At 43.5% G+C, this 22,866-nt stretch overlaps 1 protein-coding gene across 1 annotated transcript in view; it reads left to right on the top strand.

The window, feature by feature from the left end:
* Nucleotides 1–22,866, top strand: part of RNF20 (ring finger protein 20) — an 88,082-nt gene that overhangs the window by 45,504 nt on the left and 19,712 nt on the right. Inside the window, exons 11-16 of the mRNA XM_077454747.1 lie at nucleotides 238–373; nucleotides 10,903–11,024; nucleotides 11,097–11,440; nucleotides 14,029–14,146; nucleotides 14,232–14,381; nucleotides 15,291–15,503. Of these exons, the coding sequence (XP_077310873.1) occupies nucleotides 238–373; nucleotides 10,903–11,024; nucleotides 11,097–11,440; nucleotides 14,029–14,146; nucleotides 14,232–14,381; nucleotides 15,291–15,503 (1,083 nt within the window). The remainder of the gene's footprint in view (nucleotides 1–237; nucleotides 374–10,902; nucleotides 11,025–11,096; nucleotides 11,441–14,028; nucleotides 14,147–14,231; nucleotides 14,382–15,290; nucleotides 15,504–22,866) is intronic.

The following is a 22,866-nucleotide window of genomic DNA, read 5'->3' as shown; positions in this document are numbered from 1 at the left end:
GAGGACAGCATTAATACAGATCCTGCACCTTTCTGTGCAGCCTCAGCACTCCCTTGTCTCCTAGTCCCCTGATCTCACTCCCTGATCTCTTAGCCCATTGCGATCAACCGTACTGCTGATGCAGACCGTAATGACATTGCGTTTGACACCCCTGGTCTAAGCAGATTTCTATGGTTGTTTTCCTCTTTGACTATTGGCATCTTGTATTGATGTTCTCTCCTTCTTCCGTTATCTTAGCGGGATGAGGTGGCTCTTCAAAAAAAGGTGCGCACTGAGGTGATACAGCTGGAGGACACACTTGCACAGGTGCGAAAGGAGTACGAGATGCTGAGGATTGAGTTTGAGCAGACGCTGGCTGCCAACGAACAAGCAGGTATGTTAAAATAACATTGGTTTTGAGCATATTTTCTGAGCCTGAAATCTGCTCTCAAAGATTTAGACTGAGAGGGAATGTTATTAACCGTTTCAGCTCCAGGAGGTTTACCCCCTTCACGACCAGGCTATTTTTTTGTGATGCAGCACTGTGTTACTTTTTAACTGACAATTGCGTGATCGTGCAAAACTTTACACAACTTTCTTTCTTTTACACCCCCCCCCCCCCCCCAAAAGTGGCGCTTTCTTTTGGTGGTATTTAATCGCCTTTTCTGTGCTAAGACCAACAATTTTTAAAATAAAAATATTTTTTACTTTCTGCTATAAAACATTCCCAATAAAATTAAAAAAAAAATCTAGTTTCTTAATAAGTTTAGCTCAATATGTATTCTACATCTTCTTCTTTTTTTTTTTTTTTTTTTTTTTTTTCTGTTTTTTTTGACAATCGGTGTATATTGATTGGTTTGTGCAAAAGTTATTGCATCTACAAACTGGGATGATATTTTTTATTTGTTTTTTACTAGTAATTGCGGCGACTAGCGACTTATAGCGGCATTGCAGCAAATTGGACAATGACACTTTTGACACCAATACAGTGATCAGTGCTAAAAAATATGCACAGTCACTGTACCAATGACACTGGCAGGGAAGGGTTTAACCGGGACAGTCAAGGGGTTAAATGTGTTTAGTGGGAGTGCTTTGTAACTGTGGGGGATATGCTTTAACTGTGGGAAGACAGAGATCTGTGTTCCTGCTTAGCAGAAACAGGGTATCTCGGTCTTCCCTACTAACAGAATGGTAATCTGCCTTGTTTACATAGGTAGACTGCTGTCCCGGCAGACATCTGCTGGACCCGCTGATTGGCTTGCGCTGTGACCAATTGCAGAGGGAACTGGTCGCCGACGGCACCGCGTACGTGCCGCAGACCCAGAAATGCAAAATTGCATACCTTTTACATGATTTTGCACAGAGGGGCCTCTGTCCAGCTGCACAAGTACATGGGGAGGTTGACAATAAGTTAAAGAACACAGTAAAAGGTTCCCTGGTTAGGCACCTCCCAATCCACTTTCCCGTATCACTGGGCCGGCTCCGCTTTAGAATATTTGGGTATTAAGCTGACTCCCTCTTACTCCACTCTCTCTTTTCTGCCAACTTCTATCCTCTGTTACATTCCATCACATCACTCATGACATATTGGCGGATCCCCACCTTATCTTGGATTGCCCACATTCATGCCATTAAGATGACAATCCTTCCGAAGATCTTCTACTTCTGAACACTTCCATTTTGAGTCCCCGCATTCTTCATGCGTCTTCTCCAGAAAAGGCTTCTCTACTTTATTTGAGCTAACAAGCATCCCAGGGTCTCCCGCCAGGACTTTTTTGGTCATGCTACATTACCTAAAGTTTTTCCTGAAGGGTGCTATAAAGGTCCAAGGGAGTGGAACCCCTATAATAGGGAACCGGTCCTTTTGAAGGTTTGCTAACGCAGCCCACCGTGATGGATGAAGTTTGGATCTGTCTTTTACAGCACTATCCTGCAAGGAGGAAAAGGTAAGGGAAGAAGCCTAGGAACTGTAAAAAGTCCACTTATGCTTTTTGTTTTACATAAGTAAAATGTTGTCATGCCTAAAATCTCCACTACAGGGAATAAAATGCTTACCTTAGTACGTTGCTTCTCAGTCAGCTCAGAAGTCCCAGCTAAACAGCACGAATGTGGTCTCGGCAAGCCAGGGGGGATCCTCATCCAGAACATTTTCCTCCTGGGGGAAGGAAGGTACAACAGTAGCTTGTATTCAGAGGGGGGCGGCTGTGGCTTTATGTTTTAAGATTTTTTTTTTTTCCCCAAGAAGTTTTTTTAAACTTACGGCCTCCCCTCCCTCCCCTCTTGCTCAAGGAGCATGTCTAAGCCGTGCGCGCACTATGGCTTGTTATACAGAGGAGCGGAAGTGGCAATTACAGAAGGGGCGTGGCTTAAGGGCGCAGTGCCAGGTGCAGGATGTAAGTCCACGAGGAGCACACAGTGCAGGTGCTGGGACAAGAGACAGACCTAGCTGATCTATTGCTAATAGACCAATCGGTGGCTCCTTTGGAGCATAGTGTATGCATTATACCAGTTACCTGGAAAGTCTGGGTTGGATTCTCAACCTAGAGAAGTCTTCCTTAAAACAGCTAAAAAAGCTGGAGTACTTGGGTCTGATCATCTCAGAGAAAGGTGTTCTTGCCTCAGGCAAAAATCAACTCCATAAGAGAGCTGGTGCGGATGGTCAGGTCAAAAGGAGATGCCTCCATTCGCCTTTGCATGAGGTTGTTAGGAAAGATGGCTTCATTCGAAGTGCTTCCCCATGCCCAATTCCATTCGAGACTGTTGCAAAACAGTATCCTGTCTGCTTCGAACAAAACGATCCAAGCTTTGGACTTGCCAATGCGGCTGTCTCCAAGGGTGTCCCAAAGCCTCAGTTGATGGTTAGTAACCCAGAATCTGCTGAAAGGAAAATCCTTCAGACCAATTATCTGAAAAGTGGGAACGACAGACACCAGCTTTTCAGGCTGGGGAGCAGTACTAGAGAAGAAAACTGTCCAGGGACAGTGGTCAAAAACCGAAAGAGCCTTGCCCATCAATATCCTAGAGCAGTGATGGCGAACCTTGGCACCCCAGATGTTTTGGAACTACATTTCCCATGATGCTCATGCAGTATAGTTGAGAATCATGGGAAATGTAGTTTCAAAACATCTGGGGTGCCAAGGTTCACCATCATTGTCCTAGAGATTCGGTCAGTGCATCTGGCTCTGAAGGCCTGGACTTTCAGGTTACGGGATTGTCCTGTCTGGATCCAATCCGACAATGCCACAGCCGTGGCCTATATCAATCACCAAGGGGGCACCAAGAGTCTTGTAGCGCAGAGAGAGGTAAACCATATTCTAACTTGGGCAGAAAGGAATGTTCCATGCTTATTGCCATGCCATGCTTATTCCGGGAGTAGAGAATTGGCAGGCGGACTACCTGAGTCGCCAGCAGTTATTCCCGGGGGCACTGGCCTCTTTACCCCATTTTTCGGTCTCTTTGCCAAAGATGGGGGACTCCGGACGTAGATCTTCTGGCGTCCAGAGTCATCATGAAGTTGGTCAACTTTGTGTCCAGTACAATGGATTCACTCACATACGGAACAGATGTGTAGGTGACCCCGTGTTATCAGTTATTACTGATCTATGCATTTCCCCCTATTCAGTTGCTGCCTCAACTTCTTTGCAAGATCAAGCGGGAAAGAAATCCGGTAATTCTGGTAGCATTGCCCAGAAGGTCATGGTATGCAGAAATCGTAAAGATGACAGTGGAGGATCCATGGTCTCTTCCACTATGGCCAGACCTACTCTCACAGGGGCCGATATTCCATCTTACCTTACGAGCGCTAAATGTAATGGCTTGGCTATTAAAATCCACATTCTGAACAAACATGTGCTATCTGGGTCAGTTATCTCTACCTCGATTAATGCAAGCCAGCTTCCAGAACTATATATCATAGTGTCTGGAGGGCATATGTTTCCTGGTGTGAATCCAAGGGTTGGCACCCTCAGAGGTATATCACAGGCAGAATTCTTGCCTTTCCACAATTAGGAGTTGAGATGAAGTTGGCCTTGAGTACTGTTAAGGACCAAGTGTCAGCTTTATCGGTCTTATTTCAAAGACTGCTACACATTCTATAGTCCGGGGTTTTATGCAAGGGGTGATGTGGCTTAATCCACCAGTTAAATCACCTTTGAACCCTTGGGACTTTAACTTTTGTCAGTGTTACAAAAACAGCCATGTGAACCGATACAACATATTCCCTTTGTCCTTTTGACAAGGAAGCTGGTGTTCTTGGTTGCTATATCCTCAACAATGAGGGTTTCGGAATTGGCTGCTCTTTTTTATAAAAAGCCATGCTTGATTGTTCATGAGGACAGAGTGGTGTTGTACCCTGGTCCAGATTTTTTGCCAAAAGTGGTCTGTTTTTCACCTGAACCAAGATCTTGTCCTGCCATAGTTTTTCCAAAACCATGTTCCAGGGAACAGAAGTCACTACGTTGTCTTTATGTGGTGAGAGCGGTCAAAGTCTATTTAAAGGCGACTGCTCAGATTCGGAAAACTGATGTCTTATTTGTTCTGCCCGAAGGTCCTAACAAAGGACAGGCAGCGTTGAAATCCACTGTCGCTAAGTGGATTTGGCAAGTTTCCAAGGCAAAGCGCACTCTACCAGGTCAGTTAGTCCTTCTTGGGCAGTACCTCACCAGGCCTCTATGGCTCAGATCTGTAAGGCCGCAACTTGGTCTTCAGTACATACATTCAACAAATTTTATCAGGTGGATGAAAGGAGGCATGAGGATATCGCCTTCGGGTGTAGTGTGCTGCATGCAGCAGTATAGGTCCTCAAGTCTAGGGGTGCCCTACAAGTTCTCTCCCTCCCCTCAAATAGCATTGCTATGAGACCTTCCACATAGTGATTACTATGGTGCTCTGTGTCCCACGATGTACGATAAAGAAAATAGGAGTTTTATAACAGCTTATCTGTAAAATCCCTTTCTTGGAGTACATAATGGGACACAGAGGTCCCTCCCCTCTTTTTGGGGTTTAGGTATATTGCTTTGCTACAAAAACTGAGGTACTCCTGGAAGGAGGAGGGGGTTATATAGGGAGTGAACTTCCTGTATTGGGTATACCAGCGTCCATCACCTGAAGGTGCCTATATACCCACATAGTGATTACTATGGTGCTCTGGGTCCCATGATGTACTCCAAGAAAAGGATTTTACAGGTAAGCTGTTATAAAAATCCTATTTGTTTCCTCCCGGCTTAGAACATCCTCATGTTTTTTCCTGCTGGCGAGCCCATGGATTCTCTCAGGTCCGGCATTTGCTTGGAACCCACACCTTCCCCTCTTGGGCTTTACTCTAAGACTCGTGAAGCTCCCCCAATGGAATTCTTCCACCATCTCCAATTGCAACACTGTATCTTCTCACTCGGACGCCATGACACTTTTCCGTACCAGAAAACAGCATTTGAGCATACATGCCCACACTCTACATCATCCCCTGGTACCATATCCTAAATTTACTCCTCCCTTAACTCTAGCAGGACCCTAACCTCCTTATCATATGTCCCCAATTGGGAGTGGGACTTATCCACCATTAATTTGGTGGATGGGAGCAAAGCCTGGTAAAATATTGAGAAATGCTCCTTCAACACGGCTACCCTGGAGGCAGCCTATAACGTACTGGGTTCCAACCTGTATTGCCAAATCAAACCCATCATACAGTGATAGATACTTCAGGGGCTATGACCTGCGTGGATATTTACTTCATATCTGGTGGTCCTACTCCCATTTAGTAGGATTCTGATCAAGGGTATTTTGTCTTCTGTTCACTCTCCGCCATTTGTCTACCTGCAAAGATACTTCATTGTCCGATCCTGGGCCTTTTTCTCCTATCAGCAGAAATTGGCCACCTATTTGTTTATCGCTGCTAAGTGTGCAATAGCAAGGGCCTGGAGGAAGCCAGCTATCTCATTTGCGGAGGTGAAGAGCATCTTAACGACTCATGATTAATGAGATGTCTGGTATCCTCTACGACTCCCGTGCTAAATTCCTCAAAGTGTGGGGCCTGTGGTGGTTCTATGCTCTTCCAACTTTGCACCCAGCCAGCCTGGGTCTCTCTAACTCAGTGTTTCTCAAATCCAGTCCTCAGGCCCCCCCAACAGGTCATGTTTTCAGGATTTCCCTCAGATGAAACGGCTGTGGTAATTGCTAAGACAGTGAAACTGATCAAATCACCTGTGAAAAATAATGGAAAACCTGAAAACATGACCTGTTGGGGGGGCCTGAGGACTGGATTTGAGAAACACTGCTCTAACTGATCCCCCTCCCGCTACCATACCAGGCTTTCACATGCCACTGGGGGAACTCTTGGGATGCAGCTGGTGGTCCCACTGGCTGACCATGAAGATGATCAAGGACAGGAACGTCCCTGATCATCTCTCTGGTCTAAGAAACCGGAAGCAACGAGTATTTTGTCACTTCTGGTTTTGTCAGATATAAACAAGCCAATTGGCTTTGGAAAGCATTGGATCAAACTGATTTTTGGATTTTTTAAGGCCAGAGGAGAGACCTGTTGTTCATCCCTTGTGATAGCAATAAAGGTGATCAAATTTTATTTTATTTTTTTTAAGAAAAAAATTTAAAAATAAAAAACATTAAATAAAAAAACACACTTTTTTAAAGTACCCCCATTTCCCTGACAAATAGGAAATATTAGCTGAAATATGAATATAAATTATTCTCTCTTGAGAGAAGAGGTGATTAAGGAGCAATATGATCAACATGTATAAACACATAAGTGGTCCATATAGTAAACTACTTGTTGAGTTATTCACTTTAAAGTCATTAAAGAGGACAAGGTGGCACTCTTTAAATCTGGAGGAAAAGAGGCTTAACCTTGGTATGCAGAAAGGTCTTCTTCACAATAAGAGCTGTTAAAATGTTAAATAGACTCCCTCAAGAATTGGTTCTGGCCAGCTCATTAGATTGAAAAAAAAATGGCTGGATGCATTCCTCAGTGTACAAAATAACAGAATTGGACAGTAATATGTAAAGGTAATAACACCAGGGGTAGTTAATGCCCCCCCCCCCCCCCCCACATTAGAGCGAATTGGATCATGCTTTGTTGGAGGTGTGTTTTTGGGGGGGGGGGGTTTGCCTTCCTCCAGATCAACTGTGGGTACAGGTTTGTGTTTATGGAGGTTTTGGTTGAAGTAGATGGATTGACAGTGTCCTGTGGTTTTTTTTTTTTTTTTTTTTTTTTTTTTCTTTTTTTCCAACCTTGCTATGTAACCATGAGTGGCGTTAAAATGTATTTCTTATGATAAACTACATTTTTAACATTCACCCATATGAAGCCTTGAATTGCGAGCATAATTAATTCTGGAAACATGCTTGTAGTCCAAAGCACTTGTATAACAAAGCAAATTCCCCTATAAGAAATTTCAGACACGCAGATGATTCATTCCACAACCATTTATTCATAAGTCCTTCAGTTTATAGTCCATATAAAAAAGATTATAGCAATGTGATAGGTTGTTTAACCTTAAAATGTCCATCCACAAATGGAAGCCTCCACAAGGGAATTGGAAGCAAAATCCAGCAGGAGCTACAGAGTATAGAAGAGAAGTGCCTCTAAGTGTAGCAATATGGTTACATTTAATGAAGGCACATTTAAAACTTGCATGGTCTCTGATTAAAAGAAGCACATCTAAGTATGCAGGCATCTGGGGTAAAGCTGTCCAGATGGACTGTCCTCAACACTGCTGGCTCTCGCCACTGTTAGTCTGCAGTCGTGACCGGGAAGACTATCCTGCAGTAGAGCGATCTTAAAACAAGGCTTGAAGTGCTTGTGGAGCGCTGTGTGGAGGGGATGATGTTGGTGCAGAGGACCGTCTATGTGGACAGCTTTACCCCAGGTGCCTGCATACTTAACCACTTAAGGACCGCCGTATTGCCAATGTACGTCATTACAAAGGCACAGGCAGGCACAAGCACGTACATGTACGTGCCTGCCTTCCAGCGGGTGGGGGGTCCGATCGGACCCCCTCCCGCTGGATACGGCGGTCCGGTTCGGTTCGCTGCAGGAGCGATCCGTGATGAGGGGATGGCCGTTGGTTTCTGGCCACCCCCTCTCGATCGCTCCTGGCCAATGAGAAGCTTCCTCCCACTGTGTATTGTATACACAGGAAGGAGGAAGTGATGTCATTCTCCTCGGGGCGGTCTTTTTGACCGGACTACAAGGAGAAGACGGAAAGTAAGTGCACCAAAACACTACTCTAACACATAGGTACACAAACCCCCCCCCAGTCACAGTGTCACTGATTGCATTGATCATTTATTTACTGATCACTGCATTCAGTGTCAGTTGTAAAAGTAAAAACTGTCAGGGCAGTTAGTGTTAGGTCCAGGGTAGCCCCCTATCACCCCCCAATAAAGGTTTAACCCCCTGATTGCCCCTAGAGTTAACCCTTTCACCCCCTTTTGCCAGTGTCACTAAGCGATCATTTTTCTGATCGCTGCATTAGTTTCGCTAGGTAGCTAGTTATTTTTTTAGGTTCACCGCCAGGTTTTTATAGCGCTAGGTACCCCGATATACTACCCAATAATGGTTTTAACCCCCTCATTGCCCCTAGTTAACCCTTTCACCCCCTTTTGCCAGTGTCACTAAGCGATCATTTTTCTGATCGCTGCACTAGTGTCGCTAGGTAGCTAGTTATTTTTTTAGGTTCACCGCCAGGTTTTTATAGCGTTAGGTACCCCGATATACTACCCAATAATGGTTTTAACCCCCTGATTGCCCCTAGTTAACCCTTTCACCAGCGATCACCGTATAAGTGTCACTGGTGACGCTGGTTAGCTAGTTAGTTATTTAGGTTCCCCGTCAGGTTTTTATATAGCGCCAGGGACCCCCATATACTACCTAATAAAAATTTGAACCCCCTGATTGCCCCTAGTTAACCCTTTCACCAGTGATCACCGTATAAGTGTTACGGGTGACTCTGGTTAGTTTGCTTTTTATAGCATCAGGGAACCCACCATTTATTACCCAATAAAGGTTTAACCCCCTGATCACCCGGCAGGTGATATCAATTAGGTTTTAGGGTCAGGGTCTGCATCGCCCCAGGCAGCGCAAGGTTAGTGCCAGTACCGCTAACACCCACACGCAAAGCATAAACCTCCCTTAGTGGTATAGAATCTGAACAGATCAATATCTGATCTGATCAGATCTATACTAGCATCCCCAGCAGTTTAGGGTTCCAAAAAAAAACGCATTGTTAGCGGGATCAGCCCAGATACCTGCTGGCACCTGCGTTTTGCCCCTCTGCCCAGCCCACCCAAGTGCAGTATTGATTGATCACTGTCACTTACAAAACACTAAACGCATAACTGCAGCGATCGCAGAGTCAGGCCTGATCCCTGCGATCGCTAACAGTTTTTTTTTTGGTAGCGTTTTATATTTAAATCCAGAAGGCATTGCTTGGTTTTCGGGGTCCCGTACGTGGCTAGGCTCCCAAAAAGTCCCCCACATGTGGTATCCCCATACTCGGGAGAAGCAGCAGAATTTATTTTGGGGTGTAATTTGACTTATGCCCATAGCATGTGTGAGCAATATATCATTTAGTGACAACTTTGTGCAAAAAAAAAAAAAAAATTGTAAAATTCCTGCAATTTGTGGCAAAATATAAAATATTTCATGGACTCAACATGCCTCTCGGTAAATAGCTTGGGGTGTCTACTTTCCAAAATGGGGTCATTTGGGGGGGTTTTGTGCTATTTTGGCATTTTATGGCCTTCAAAACTGTGATAGGTAGTGAGGAGTGAAATCAAAAATTTGCACCCTTAGAAATCCTGAAGGCATTCAGAAAGTCCCCCATATGTGGTATCCCCGTACTCAGGAGAAGCAGCAGAATATATTTTGGGGTGCAATTCCACATATAACTATGGCATGTGTGAGCAATATATCATTTAGTGACCACTTTTTGTAAACTTTTTTTTTTTTTTTTTTGTGTCATTATTCAATCACTTGGGACAAAAAAAAAATATTCAATGGGCTCAACATGCCTCTCCACAACTTCCTTGGGGTGTCTACTTTCCAAAATGGGGTCATTTGGGGGGGGGGGGTTGTACTGCCCTGCCATTTTAGCACCTCAAGAAATGAGATAGGCAGTCGTAAATTAAAAGCTGTGTAAATTCCAGAAAATGTACTCTAGTTTGTAGACGCTATAACTTTTGCGCAAACCAATAAATATACGCTTATTGACATTTTTTTTACTAAAGACATGTGGCTGAATAAATTTTGCCCTAAATGTATGACTAAAATTGAGTTTATTCGATTTTTTTCTTATAACAAAAAGTAGAAAATATCATTTTTTTCTCAAAATTTATCGGTCTTTTTCCATTTATATCGCAAAAAATAAAAATCGCAGAGGCAATCAAATACCATCAAAAGAAAGCTCTATTTGTGGGAAGAAAAGGACGCAAATTTCGTTTGGGTACAACATTGCATGACCGCGCAATTGCCAGTTAAAGCAGTGCAGTGCGAAATTGTAAAAAGACCTCTGGTCCTTAGGCTGTTTATTGGTCCGGGGCTGAAGTGGTTAAATATGCCTCTTTTAGCAACTTACATAGTTGATGATTAATTCTTGTGCCTTCATTATATGTAGCCATGTTGCTACACTTCGAGGTGCCTCTCTTCTCTTTTTTTTATACTCAGTTGTGACGTGACACAACCTTTATATCAAGGCAAAATGTATAAAAAAAAGTTTGCTTGTCTTGCAAAACACTCTCAAATTACTGTACAGTATATTTTCATTGACAAATTACCCAATGTACTTTCATCCACACATTGAAGTCCTCGTCGTCTTCTTTTTTCTTCTTTTTCTTTTTCTTTTTCTTTTTTCTTTTCTTTTAAATTGGAATTATGGCTTACCATTGAAAACACAATTTACTACTTTTTAGGCCCTATTAATCGTGAAATGAGACATCTGATCAGCAGCTTGCAGAACCACAATCACCAGCTAAAGGGGGAGGTTCAGAGGTACAAGAGGCGATTGCGAGAGATCCAAAGCGAAATCAATAAGGTAAGTCCGTGAAGGAACTGCATGGTCTGTATCGAAGAAGGAGCAGGATTACAATTCTTCTTCTGTCTTCAGGTGCGAGCTCGCACTAGTAGTATCTTCCTGCTGCCCTCACAGTCCAGTGTGGAAGAGACCCGAGAAGAAACCATGGAAATAAAGACAGAGCCAGAGGAAACTGCACCTCCAACACCAGCCCCACCACAACCAGAGGTCATCCCAAAAAAAGAGAAAGAAGAGGAGGAGGTACAGCCGCCACCACCACAGCAGCAGAGAGAGAGAAGGGAGAGGGATAAAGAACGTGACAGGGATCGTGGGCGGGAGAAGGACCGAGGTGACAGCTCCAAGGAGAAATCAAAACACGAGCCAGACACAAAGCGCAAGGAGGCAGAGAATGTCAAGCAGATGAAGGCTGACCTCAAGTAAGGCAATTTTTGCATGTTTTTTTTACACATCTCATAGTATTAATTCTAACCAGTGTATTTTACTTTTTCCCCAATCTTTTTTGACAGTGGATTTGCATGTTGCTGTCATTGACACCATTAATGATTTATAACACAGTCCTGATAGATGAGGCTTGAGAAGGTGGTTGTAGTTTTATACAGGAATGACAGGTTACTTTACAGCAGGGAGCTGTTGCACGTTCTTGAACATTCTACGTTTACCTTTCATTCTGTGCACTTTAACAATATGCTTTTTATGTTATGGGCTGTTATGTAGAAAAGCAGCAGGCTTCTGGTTCTGCTTTCTGCTACTTATTCTTGGGTCTCTCCTAGCTGGAAGTCATCTCGTTTTGGTTTATTTTCCTTATAGGAGGGAAAAGTTAGTCCTTCTCCTTTCTCCCTGTCTTCCACGCTGCACATACTAACTTTCCCCTCATTTCTTAACCACTTCTTGGCCTATCGGGAGGGAATAAATACTTGGTACTTCTGAAAACGGGAGCATCTGACTCGCACCCCCCCCCCCCCCCCCTTGTCCTTTTATCTTATAGGACAGTGCTGGTGCTTGGTCTTGCAGTCCCTAAGCCTGGGGTGGGGAGAGAGTTCCAGCCTATGTACCCTCCAAGTGGGATGACCAGGGGGCAAAAGAAGTTCAGTATGTGTGGCTTAACCACTTAACGCAAAATACCTGCACGCCATTTTGTGTACCCTTTTTTTTTTTTTTTTTTTTTTTTTTTTTTGAGTTGGTGGTCGGCTTTCTTGTAATAACAACGGAGCAGCTTAGCAGCCCCTTGACTGTTATCACAAGCAGCCAGAGGAGACGTCCATTTCACCGGGAGACCTGAGCCATCAAGCGGCATGTCGCCGGCTTGCCAGAGACCCGAACAAAGTCGGATTCAGCTTTGATCTGGTCTCCGATGGAGAAACCTGGAATCAACGTCGCTTCCGGTTTACTCGGCAGCCAATGGCACCAGCTTAAAAAAAACTGTCTGCCGATTGTGGCGTTTGGAATACTTTCATGTATTTAGACCCCAGATCCCTCCATAAAGAGTTCCAGTCACTGCCTATTGCTATCACAAGAGATGTTTACATTCCTTGTGACAGCAATAAAAGTGATCGGAAAGATTTTTTTTTTAAAGGGACAGTGTAAAAACAAAACAAAAAAAAGTCCTAACCCTCCATTTTTGCAAGCCAAAGAAGGCATACGTAAGTCATGCCCGCAAATGTAAACCATGCCGATTGTCGCCATTCCACGAATGTGCGTAATTTTGAAGCATAACATGTTGGGTATCTATTTACTCGGCGTAACATTATCTTTCACATTATATAAAAAAAATAAAAAATTGGGCCAAATTTTTATTGTTAGTTTTTTTTTTTTTTTTTTTTTTTTTATATAAATGTATTTTTTTTCCCCAAAAAATTGCGTTTGAAAGACTGCTGTGCAAATACAGTGTGACCTAAAATTTTGCAACGACCACCATTGTATTTAGCGGTGTCTGCTAAAAAAATATGTTTGGTGGTTTTATGTAATTTTCTAGAAAAAAATAAAAATTTTAACGTGTAAACGACAAGTGTCAGGCCTGGTCTTGAAGTGGTTAAGTTTCACCTTGTGATGCAGCCAGTAAATCTGGTAGTTTTATTCTTCCTTTTACAGACCAAGCTGTCCAGTAAAAGTGGGAATTAGAGGGTTGCGATGAACCATTTTAACACTGACAAGGATGCTTACAATGGTCAGTTTTTTTTTTTTTTCATTTATGTAAAAAATGTATCCCAAAAAGGAGAAAACAGTTACTGCTTTAAAAGTCTTAGCAGAAGTTCAACTTTAATTTAAGTGCATCTAAATTTGCTAGTGAATCGAACACTACCCTCTTCCCAGATTACCATGGCTGCTATCCAATAAGGGTGAGCTCAGGGGTGTTCACAAGCAGCATGTGCAGAGCCCCGCCAGGAAGTCGGCACTGCACAGCGCTAATCGCAAGCTGTGAGACATTGTCCCGATGCGTGGCTGCAGAGATCGAGAAATGTCTCACTGCCTGTGATTAGCGATGTGCAGTGCCAACTTACTGGCGGGCTCTGCACGTGCTGTTTGCGAACACGCCTGAGCTTATGCTTACTATCCAGTGGTATGTCCACTGCTCCTCCATCCATGGTGCAAATAACGAAGGAAGGGAAGTGTTACTGGCCGGATCACCAGGTGAAAATTAAAAACAAAAAAAAAAGCAAAAGGAAACTTATGTAGCCACCAGATTTAAGAATTGGGAAGCTGCATTTCATTATGTCAACTAACCAAACAGTATTGTTTAATAGATGACATCCTGGCTTTTTACACCCCAGCCATGGAGTATCAGTCTTTTTTCTACATCAGAAGGACTCTCAGCCCTCATTATAGTTTGCTAAATAGAAGTTTAAACAGTTGAAACCTCTTCCTGTATTGACATGTTGGCAAAGTTTGGATCACATGTTCAGAAAGCTCTTCAGCCAACCATTTTGCTTCCTTGAAGTTGCTGCCTTTTTGTCTTCCAAACAGTTCTGCCCACATTTAGTCATCTTGTAGCTTTGTTTTGTGCTAGGAGAGTGCAAGAGTCTTTAAGAGACATGAAGCTCCTCCTGGATATGTATCGTTCTGCTCCCAAGGAACAGAGAGACAAGGTTCAGCTAATGGCAGCTGAGAGAAAAAGCAAAGCAGAGGTATGGTTTGCTCTGTTAAGAGTTTCAGCTCCTTTTTCTTGCAGAACAATGAATTGACCTTTTCACTGTGTTTGACTTTTATTAGCTAGAAGAACTACGACAGAGGCTTCGCGAGTTGGAGGAGAGGGAACGGAGGGACAGCAAGAAAATGGCAGATGAGGACGCCCTACGGAGGATGAGAGCAGCAGAAGAACAAACCGAAGCCCTGCAGAAAAGACTGTCTGTAGCTAAACAGGTGACTAAATAGCAGTTGTGCTTTAGCAACAAATTCAGTTTACTTCTGACCACTGCTATATCAATCACTTACCCTCCCTTCACTCCCTGCCACTCCATTCACCACTGGAAATGAAGGGAAATACCAAGTCCGGGTATAGGAGAATATGTAAATCCTCTCTTCCATGTGACAGTGCTGGTGCTCTAAAGCTGTTTGCTAACGCACCAGGGGGGTGGGGTGGGAGTCCTCAGCCCTGTGTTGGGCTGAAACTATAATTGACTTGGAACCTAAAATGAGACGTCTTCTCACTCATAGTAGCGAGTGGATAAGAAGTGGTCAATATGAGTTGCTAAAAGGATCTTTTTATCTTCAGTGTGTCAGGTGTCAGGGTACCCCTCCATGCTTTCATCCCACTGGACCTTATGCCACTACAGGACGTAGTAGGGAACTAGCAACCAGTGGGAGGAACCACAGCACAGTGGGGAGACCCTGGCATCTGACACACCCAGAAGTGTGTTGAATATACAGAACCTTTGGGGTGGGGCGCCTTTTCTCAGCAGCCTAGAGTAGATACTGTTAACGAGCCGCACAGTGGGGGGACCCTGGCATCTGACACACCCAGAAGTGTGTTGGATATACAGAACCTTTGGGGGGGGGTGGCCTTTGCTCAGCAGCATAGATACTGCTAACGAGCAGCACAACATTTTTTTATTTTATGGGTATATATGGCTTTTTATTTTTTATTTCTGAAACCAAGCTACTTTAAAGCTTACCTTTTGCAACTCCCTGTGGAGTGGATTCTGGACCTCCCTACTTGCTCCCACATTTTATGTGGGAGCAAGTAGGGAGGTCCTTAGGCCCTTGATGTTTTCTTGACACCTTCATACCAAACACATGGTGACCATATTTTGTTTCTGTTTCCCTGCCTAGGAGGAAGAGGCTCTGCTGTCGGAGATGGACGTCACTGGCCAGGCATTTGAAGATATGCAGGAGCAGAATATCCGTCTGATGCAGCAGCTGCGGGAGAAGGATGATGCCAATTTCAAACTTATGTCTGAGAGAATCAAATCCAACCAGATCCACAAACTTCTCAAAGAGGAGAAGGAGGAACTGGCAGACCAGCTGCTCACACTGCGCACACAGGTGGGGTGTGACACCACCAGACATGTAAATCTGTACTATCATAATGAACAAATTGGAAAGGTAGACACACTACTTTTCTCTTCTAATGACAAAACTTTTAGTGCATTTCAGAATTATTGTGTAGTAGACCTGTTCAATAACTCCCTTATTTTGGCCTCTCTCCCCCCACTATACTTTTGCATGGTAAAAACAGACATTGCTGACCTCTAAATACGAATTCCCTGGCTGTTTCTATGCTGAATCACTGAGCCAGAGCAGACATGCACATTATCTCATAAGGCATTTTATCACGTGATTCACAGGAGAAATATATAGTTTGGCATTTGCTTTTGAGAGCAAAAAGTTTTTAAGCATCCCAAGTACCCAAGTAGTAGTAACTGGGACAGGACAGTTTTTATTAGACCGCAAGAAGTAAAGGTATATCTCTTGAGGAGACAGACGGCAATAAAAAATATATAATAAACAAAGAGCAAATTCTTAACCACTTGCCTACTGGTACTTAAACCCCCCTCCTGCCCAGACCAATTTTCAGCTTTCAGTGCTCTCACACTTTGAATGACAATTGCTCAGTCATGTAACACTGTACCCAAATTATTTTATTAATTCCTTTTTTTGTCTTTTTTTCATACAAATAGAGCTTTCTTTTGGTGGTATTTGATCACCTCCTGGGTTTTTAATTTTTTGCGCTATAAATGAAAAAAAATACCTGAAATTTTTTTGAAAAAAAAAATTTTTTTTTCTTTGATAAAATTTTGCAAATTATACATTTTTCTTCATAATTTTTGGCCACAATTTATACTGCTACATATCTGGTAAAAATAACCCAAATTACTGGATATTATTTGGTCTTTGTGAAGGTTAGAGAGTCTACAAGCTATGATACAAATCATAAAAAATTTATCACATCTGATGTACTGACGGCCTATCTAATTTCTTGCGATCCAAACAAGCCAGGAAACTACAAATACCCCCCAAATGACCCCTTTTTTTTAAAGTAGACATTCCAAGGTATTTAGTAAGATGCATGGTGAGGTTTTTGATATAACTTTTTCCCACAATTCTTTGCAAAATGTAAGACCCCCCCCCCACAAAATTGTCATTGTAATAGGTTATTTCTCTCACATGGCATGTGTATGATGCCCCAAAATACATTCTGATACTCCTGAGTATTACGATACCACATGTGTGGGACTTTTTCACAGCCTGGCCACATAGAGAGTCCCAACATGCAGGGAGCACCATCAGGTGTTCTAAGAGCATAAATTACACATCTAACTTGTTGACTTCCTATTACACTTTTGAAGGCCCTGGAGCACCAGGACAATGACACTGATGACAGATGGTAGGTGGCACTGATGACAAATGCCACTAATACATGGCACTGACGACACGTGACACTGACAGATGGCACTAATATGTGGCAATGATGACAGATGGCACTAATATATGACACTGATGACGCATGATACTGATGACACATGACACTGACAGATGGTATGTGACACTGAAAGGTGGCACTGATGACACATGACACTGGTAACAGATGGCAGGTGGCACTGATAGGTGGCACTGGGGACAGGTGGTACTGTAGGCACTTTGTTGTGAGATTTTTCACTCACCGCTGCAGCCGTTCGCTCTCCCTCCTCACACGTTGTCTCTGTGAGAAGAGCCGGCGATGAAAGATGATCTCGTATGTTATCATCTCTCATTGGAAGCTCCGATCACTTGCTAAATGGCTGCTGTGAATGGCCATTTAGCACGATCTGTGATTGGCTGTGTTCAAGGGACATGACCAACACAGACTTTCCCCCGATGCGAGCATTAGGGAAGTAAACGGGAGGGCATCCAGGGACGCCCTCCCGGCAATTGGCGTCCATGCTGTAGATGTCTTTCCTCTATAGCGAGGGCGCAAAATGGTTAAAGAGGAACTGCAGTCTGTTCACGTAATTTGTAATAAAAACATCTTTGCCATTCTGAAGCTTCCATTCAACCACGTTGCATATTATTTTATATATACTGGGATTCTGTACTTGCCAAATATGCTGCAGAAATCTCCCTCCACTGAGTCTGGCTGCATCCATTTTAACTGGGCAGCTGAAGCTGCTGCCTGTTCACTTCCTGGATTTACAGAGACACACCTCCAGCTCTCATTGGCCCTCTTATGACTGATGCCTCCTCCCTTCCTGGCAAACTTTCATTAGAGTGAGAGAGCTGTGCATGATGTCTTCATAAGCCTAGGCTTTTTACCAGACAAACAGGAAGTGGGTTGTATAAGGTATTTACTGGCAGAAAAAATGTTTTACTATCCAAAGTTAAAATGACAAGGGCAGAAGATTTATTAGAAGGAAAGATGAAAAAATGACTGAAGGTGCGCTTTAAGCACCAAACACACAATTACCATAAGGGCCGGTTCACACTGCGAGGCGAGGCGACACGGCTCGCCTCGCCTCGCTCCCGCAAGTCGCCCCCATTCAGTACTATGGAACCGTTCTGAGAGGAGCGACTCGAGTCGCTCCGACTCAGAAAAAAGGTTCCTGTACTACTTCGGGGCGACTTCGGGGGCGACTTGCACTGACTTCTATGCAGAAGTCCTCTGCAAGTCGCCGCTGACCCCCCCTGCAAGTCGCGGCGAGGAAGTCGGAGACGCCTCGCTGCGGCTCGCAGTGTGAACCGGCCCTAAGGTAACATAGAATAGAAAAAATAAATAAATAAAGAAAATCTAAAAGCAGGTAGTTGCCGGTATGGAGTTGTGTCCAAGTGCAAAACAGCCTGAAATCTAAGCTGTATGAAACAATAAAAGTTGAATAATAACAGGATATATTGCACATGTGACAAGCAAAGGGGATTGCAAGGGTGAAATAAACAAAAAAGCCCCAGATAGTATGAATGATCCATACAAAGTCCGCTGTAGTGCGCTTCAATATCTGTGCAGCTGGTAGAGGATCTAAGGCTGGATTCACACCTATGCATTTTTAGTGCTTTTTGCATTTTTCAGATTTGCACTACAGAACGTCTTCCATAGGAAACCATGTTAAATGGACGGTAGTGCAAATCTGCAAAATGCAAAAAGCACTAAACATGGATAGGTGTGAATCCAGCCTTACTCTTCCACAGTCTGTCTAATAAGAAATCAAACATTTCTTAAAAATGTTAGTTTGCCACTTGACAAGGCCTTTCTCTGGCATTTTTTATTTACAAGTAAAAATCTTTATTTTTTGTTAGAAAATTATTAGAACCCCCAAACATTATATATATTTTAGCAGATTCCCTAAAGAATAAAATGTTGGGTTTTGCAATTTTTTTATGTCACACAGTATTTATGCAGCTGATTTTCGAATGCAATTTTTTTGGGGAAAAAATACACTTTAATGAATTTTAATGCACACAAACACATTATACTGCCTGATTTTTTTTTTTTGTAATCTACTCAGCTACATAGTTACACAGTCAGGTTGAAAAAAAAAGACACAAGTCCATCCATTACAACCTTAAAAACAATAAATAAATAAAATAAAAAATATCATACAAACCAGTATACCCAATTCTATACCCACAGTTGATCCAGAGGAAGGCAAGAAACCCCAGCAGAGCATGATCCAATTTGCTCCAGCAGGGGAAAAAAATTCCTTACTGATCCCCTGAGAGGCAATCGGATTTTCCCCGGATCAACTTTACCTATAAATGTTAGTACCCAGTTATATTATGTACATTCAGGAAAGTATCCAGGGCTTTCTTAAAGCAATCTACTGAGCTGGCCAGAGCCACCTCTGCAGGGAGTCTATTCCACATTTTCACAGCTCTTACTGTGAAGAAACCTTTCTGTATTTGAAGATGAAATCTCTTTTCCTCTAGACATAAAGAGTGTCCCCGTGTCCTCTGGGTTGACTGTAAAGTGAATAACTCAACAACAAGTTCACTATATGGACCCCTTATATATTTGAACATGTTGATCATATCCCCCCCTTAATCTCTTCTCAAGAGAATAAATTCAGTTCCTCTAATCTTTCCTCATAGCTGAGCTCCTCCATGCCTCTTATCAGTTTAGTTGCCCTTCTCTGCATTTTCTCCAGTTCCCCGATATCCTTTTTAGAGAACTGGTGCCCAAACTGAACTGCATATTCCCGGTGAGGTCTTACTAATGATTTGAACAGGGGCAAAATGATATCTCAAAAATATAAAAGCTTGTGTTACGCTAAGTAAATAGATAACCAACATGTCACACCTTCAATTTGTGCATACTCGTGCAAACTGGCAACGATTTAAAAGCCTTTACAGCTTACCAGTTTAGAGTAGCACAGGAGGTCTGGTGCTAGAATTATCGTCCTCGCTCTGATGTTGGAGCAATACATGAGGTGTAGTGCGACCGCCGTTTATGTATGCATGCGGGACCAACGCATGCATTTGCCTTGGGGAGGGGAAGGGTGGTTTGGCTTTAAAAATGTTTTTTAGATCCCAGTTGTCTTCTCTGCCCCTAACAGCATATGATCACACCCAGATCTGTGTGATCAGATACTTTCCAAACCTAAAAATTGCATTTACATTTAGGGAAACAGGAAGTGAGGAAAATGCTCATCGCTTCCAGTTTCCTATACCATAGAGCTCAACTGGGACTCCCATCCTCAACGAACTCTGTGGTAAGCTGGTGGAACCACTGGCTTTCATTCCGGGCTCGCCTGTGGGCTGGTAGACCCTGGAGAGGTGCCAGCAGGAGGTGGGGTGGACCCCTCCTGCTGCGTGCAAAAGCCATCTAGCAGCTAATGGGGATGGCTTTTACAATAAAGTCAACCACTGGCTGAAAAAAACAATACTGGGATGATGCGGGTAGCTGCAGGCATCTTACCGATATAACCACTTAAAGTGGTTCTAAAGGCAAAAGTTTTTTTTCTCTTGATACATTATGCATTTAGATAAAAAAAAACTTCCGTGTGCAGCAGTCCCTCCAATACTTACCTGAGCCCAATCTCGGTCCAGCAGTGTTGCATGAGAGATGTGACTGTCCAAGACTTTCCCTCCTGATTGGCTGAGACACAGCAGAGAGCGCCATTGGCTCCCACTGCTGTCATTCAAAGTCAGTGAGCCAAAGAGGAGAGAGAGGGGGCGGGGCTGAGCCATGGCTCCTTGTCGGAATGGAGGCGGAGAAGATGCTCGCCTCAGGGGCCTCCATAGTAGGCTGCTTGCTGTGGGTGCACTTGGCAGAAGGGAGGGGCCAGGAGCGCCGGTGAGGGACCCAGGTAGAGGAGGAATTGGGCTGCTCTGTGCAAAACCATTGCACAGAGCACGCAAGTATAACATGTTTGTTATCTTTAACCAAAAAAGAACGACTTTAGCATCACTTTAAAGTCAAATGACCTACGTGTATGTGACTTGGCCGTAAGTGGTTAATATTTACATATTATCATGTGTATAGTTTGCAATTCTGCTGTATATGAACATGTCAACAGCTGTATTTACTATCTATTAACCACTTCCCGACCAGCACACGACGATGTACGTCGACAGAATGGCACGGGCAGGCATATTGGCGTACAGGTACGTCCAATATTCGATGCCGCTCTGCCATCGGGAGCACGCCGCCGGCGGCGCGCTCCCGTGCTGGTCGGGACCCCCGTGAGTCCGGTCGCGGGACCCGCGGACTCGATCGCCGTGGGCATCCCCGCGATCGTCTCACGGAGCGGCCGAATAGAGCAAATGCTGTGTAAACAACATTTGTCTATTCTGCCTAGCAACTAGTGACGCTGATCTCTGCTCCATGTGATTGGAGCAGAGTTCAGTGTACACTAAATGAAAGCCCAACCCCCCCACAGTTAGTAACACTCCCCTAGGAACACTTAACCCCTACACTGCCACCCACTGGTTAACCCTTTCACTGCCAGTGTCATTTACACAGGAATCACTGCATTTATATAGCAGTGATTACTGTATAAATGACAATGGTCCCAAAAATGTCCGATGGGTCCCCCACAATGTCGCAGTCACAATAAAAATCGCTGATCGCCGCCATTACTAGTAAAAAAAAAAATAATAAAAAATTATTAATAAAAATGCTATAAAACTATTCCTATTTTGTAAACGCTATAACTTTTGCGCAAACCAATCAATAATCGCTTATTGCGATTTTTTTTTTTACCAAAAATATATAGAAGAATACGTATCGGCCTAAACTGAGGGAAAAAAATGTTTTTTTATATATTTTTGGGGAATATTTATTATAACAAAAAGTAACAAATAATGCATTTTTTTCAAAATTGCCGCTCTATTTTTGTTTATAGCGCAAAAAATAAAAACCGCAGGGGTGATCAAATACCACCAAAAGAAAGCTCTATTTGTGGGGAAAAAAGGACGTCAATTTTGTTTGGGAGCCACGTCGCACGACCGCGCAATTGTCAGTTAAAGCGACGCAGTGCCGAATCGCAAAAAGTGGTCTGGTCTTTGACCAGCAAATTGGTCCGGTCTGAAAGTGGTTAACATATGCAAGCACTACTTTTCACAATGTAGTGCTATACAGTGGTTTGGCCTAACTGCTTCTTACTTTGGTTAGACTGGAAGCAGCAGTTCATTGATCTTGTTTCAGCAGTCTTTTAGGCTCCGGTCACATATATGCAAATTGGATGCGTTTTAAACTGCATCCAATTTGCTTGATGTGAACCAAACCGCCTTTCTATGGAGCCAGTTCACATATTTGCGGTGCAGCGGAAGTGTGATTTCAGTAGGAATTTATAAAGGGTTCTGTGCGTTTTTTCTGAGCACTGCAGTGCGATTCAGATACGGATTCCAGGCTCATTGCCTTCTATGGGAACGCACCTACCCCCCCTCCCACCCTAAAATAAAACTGCTTGGACCACCCCCCACCCCCCCCAAAAATCCATACCAGACCTTTAGGTCTGGTATGGATTTTCAGGGGAACTTCACTATAAGACGGGGACATGAGTAGAAGAGCTGCTGCAGACGTTGACAGCACTGGATCGAGACTGAGCTCAGGTGAGTATTTGGGGTGGGGGGACTGGGAGAGGGCGGCACTTGGACTATACCGAAAAGTCAGTCATGGGCATGGATTAGAACCTGGACTATTTTTTAATTTGAAGGGTTTGTGTTGCTGGTAGTGTAGATGTATTTAAGAGCCGTATCCTCTCCTGGCCTCCCCCTACAATGCCGGTTTTGTCACTAGCCTGAAAACAAGTGTTCATATCTGAATTTCTGACTTCTGGGTCAGTAACGGAGCACCGAATCCAGACAGCCAGGAAACTAATCTTAGGAAGCCAGGAATGGTAGCCTGTATATTTTAACTAGTACGTGCTTTGTTTTTAGCTGCCATTAAAACTGTATTTAATTGTGGAAGCATGTAGATTTGTGTGAAAAGGAACAG

This window comes from Lithobates pipiens, unplaced genomic scaffold (assembly GCF_037356315.1).
Source record: "Lithobates pipiens isolate NorthernLeopardFrog02 unplaced genomic scaffold, aLitPip1_a1.2 Scaffold_25, whole genome shotgun sequence".
Classification (NCBI taxonomy): Eukaryota; Metazoa; Chordata; class Amphibia; order Anura; family Ranidae; genus Lithobates; species Lithobates pipiens.
Note: the sequence above shows the minus strand (reverse complement) of the source record. Positions and strands in the feature narration are given on the sequence as shown.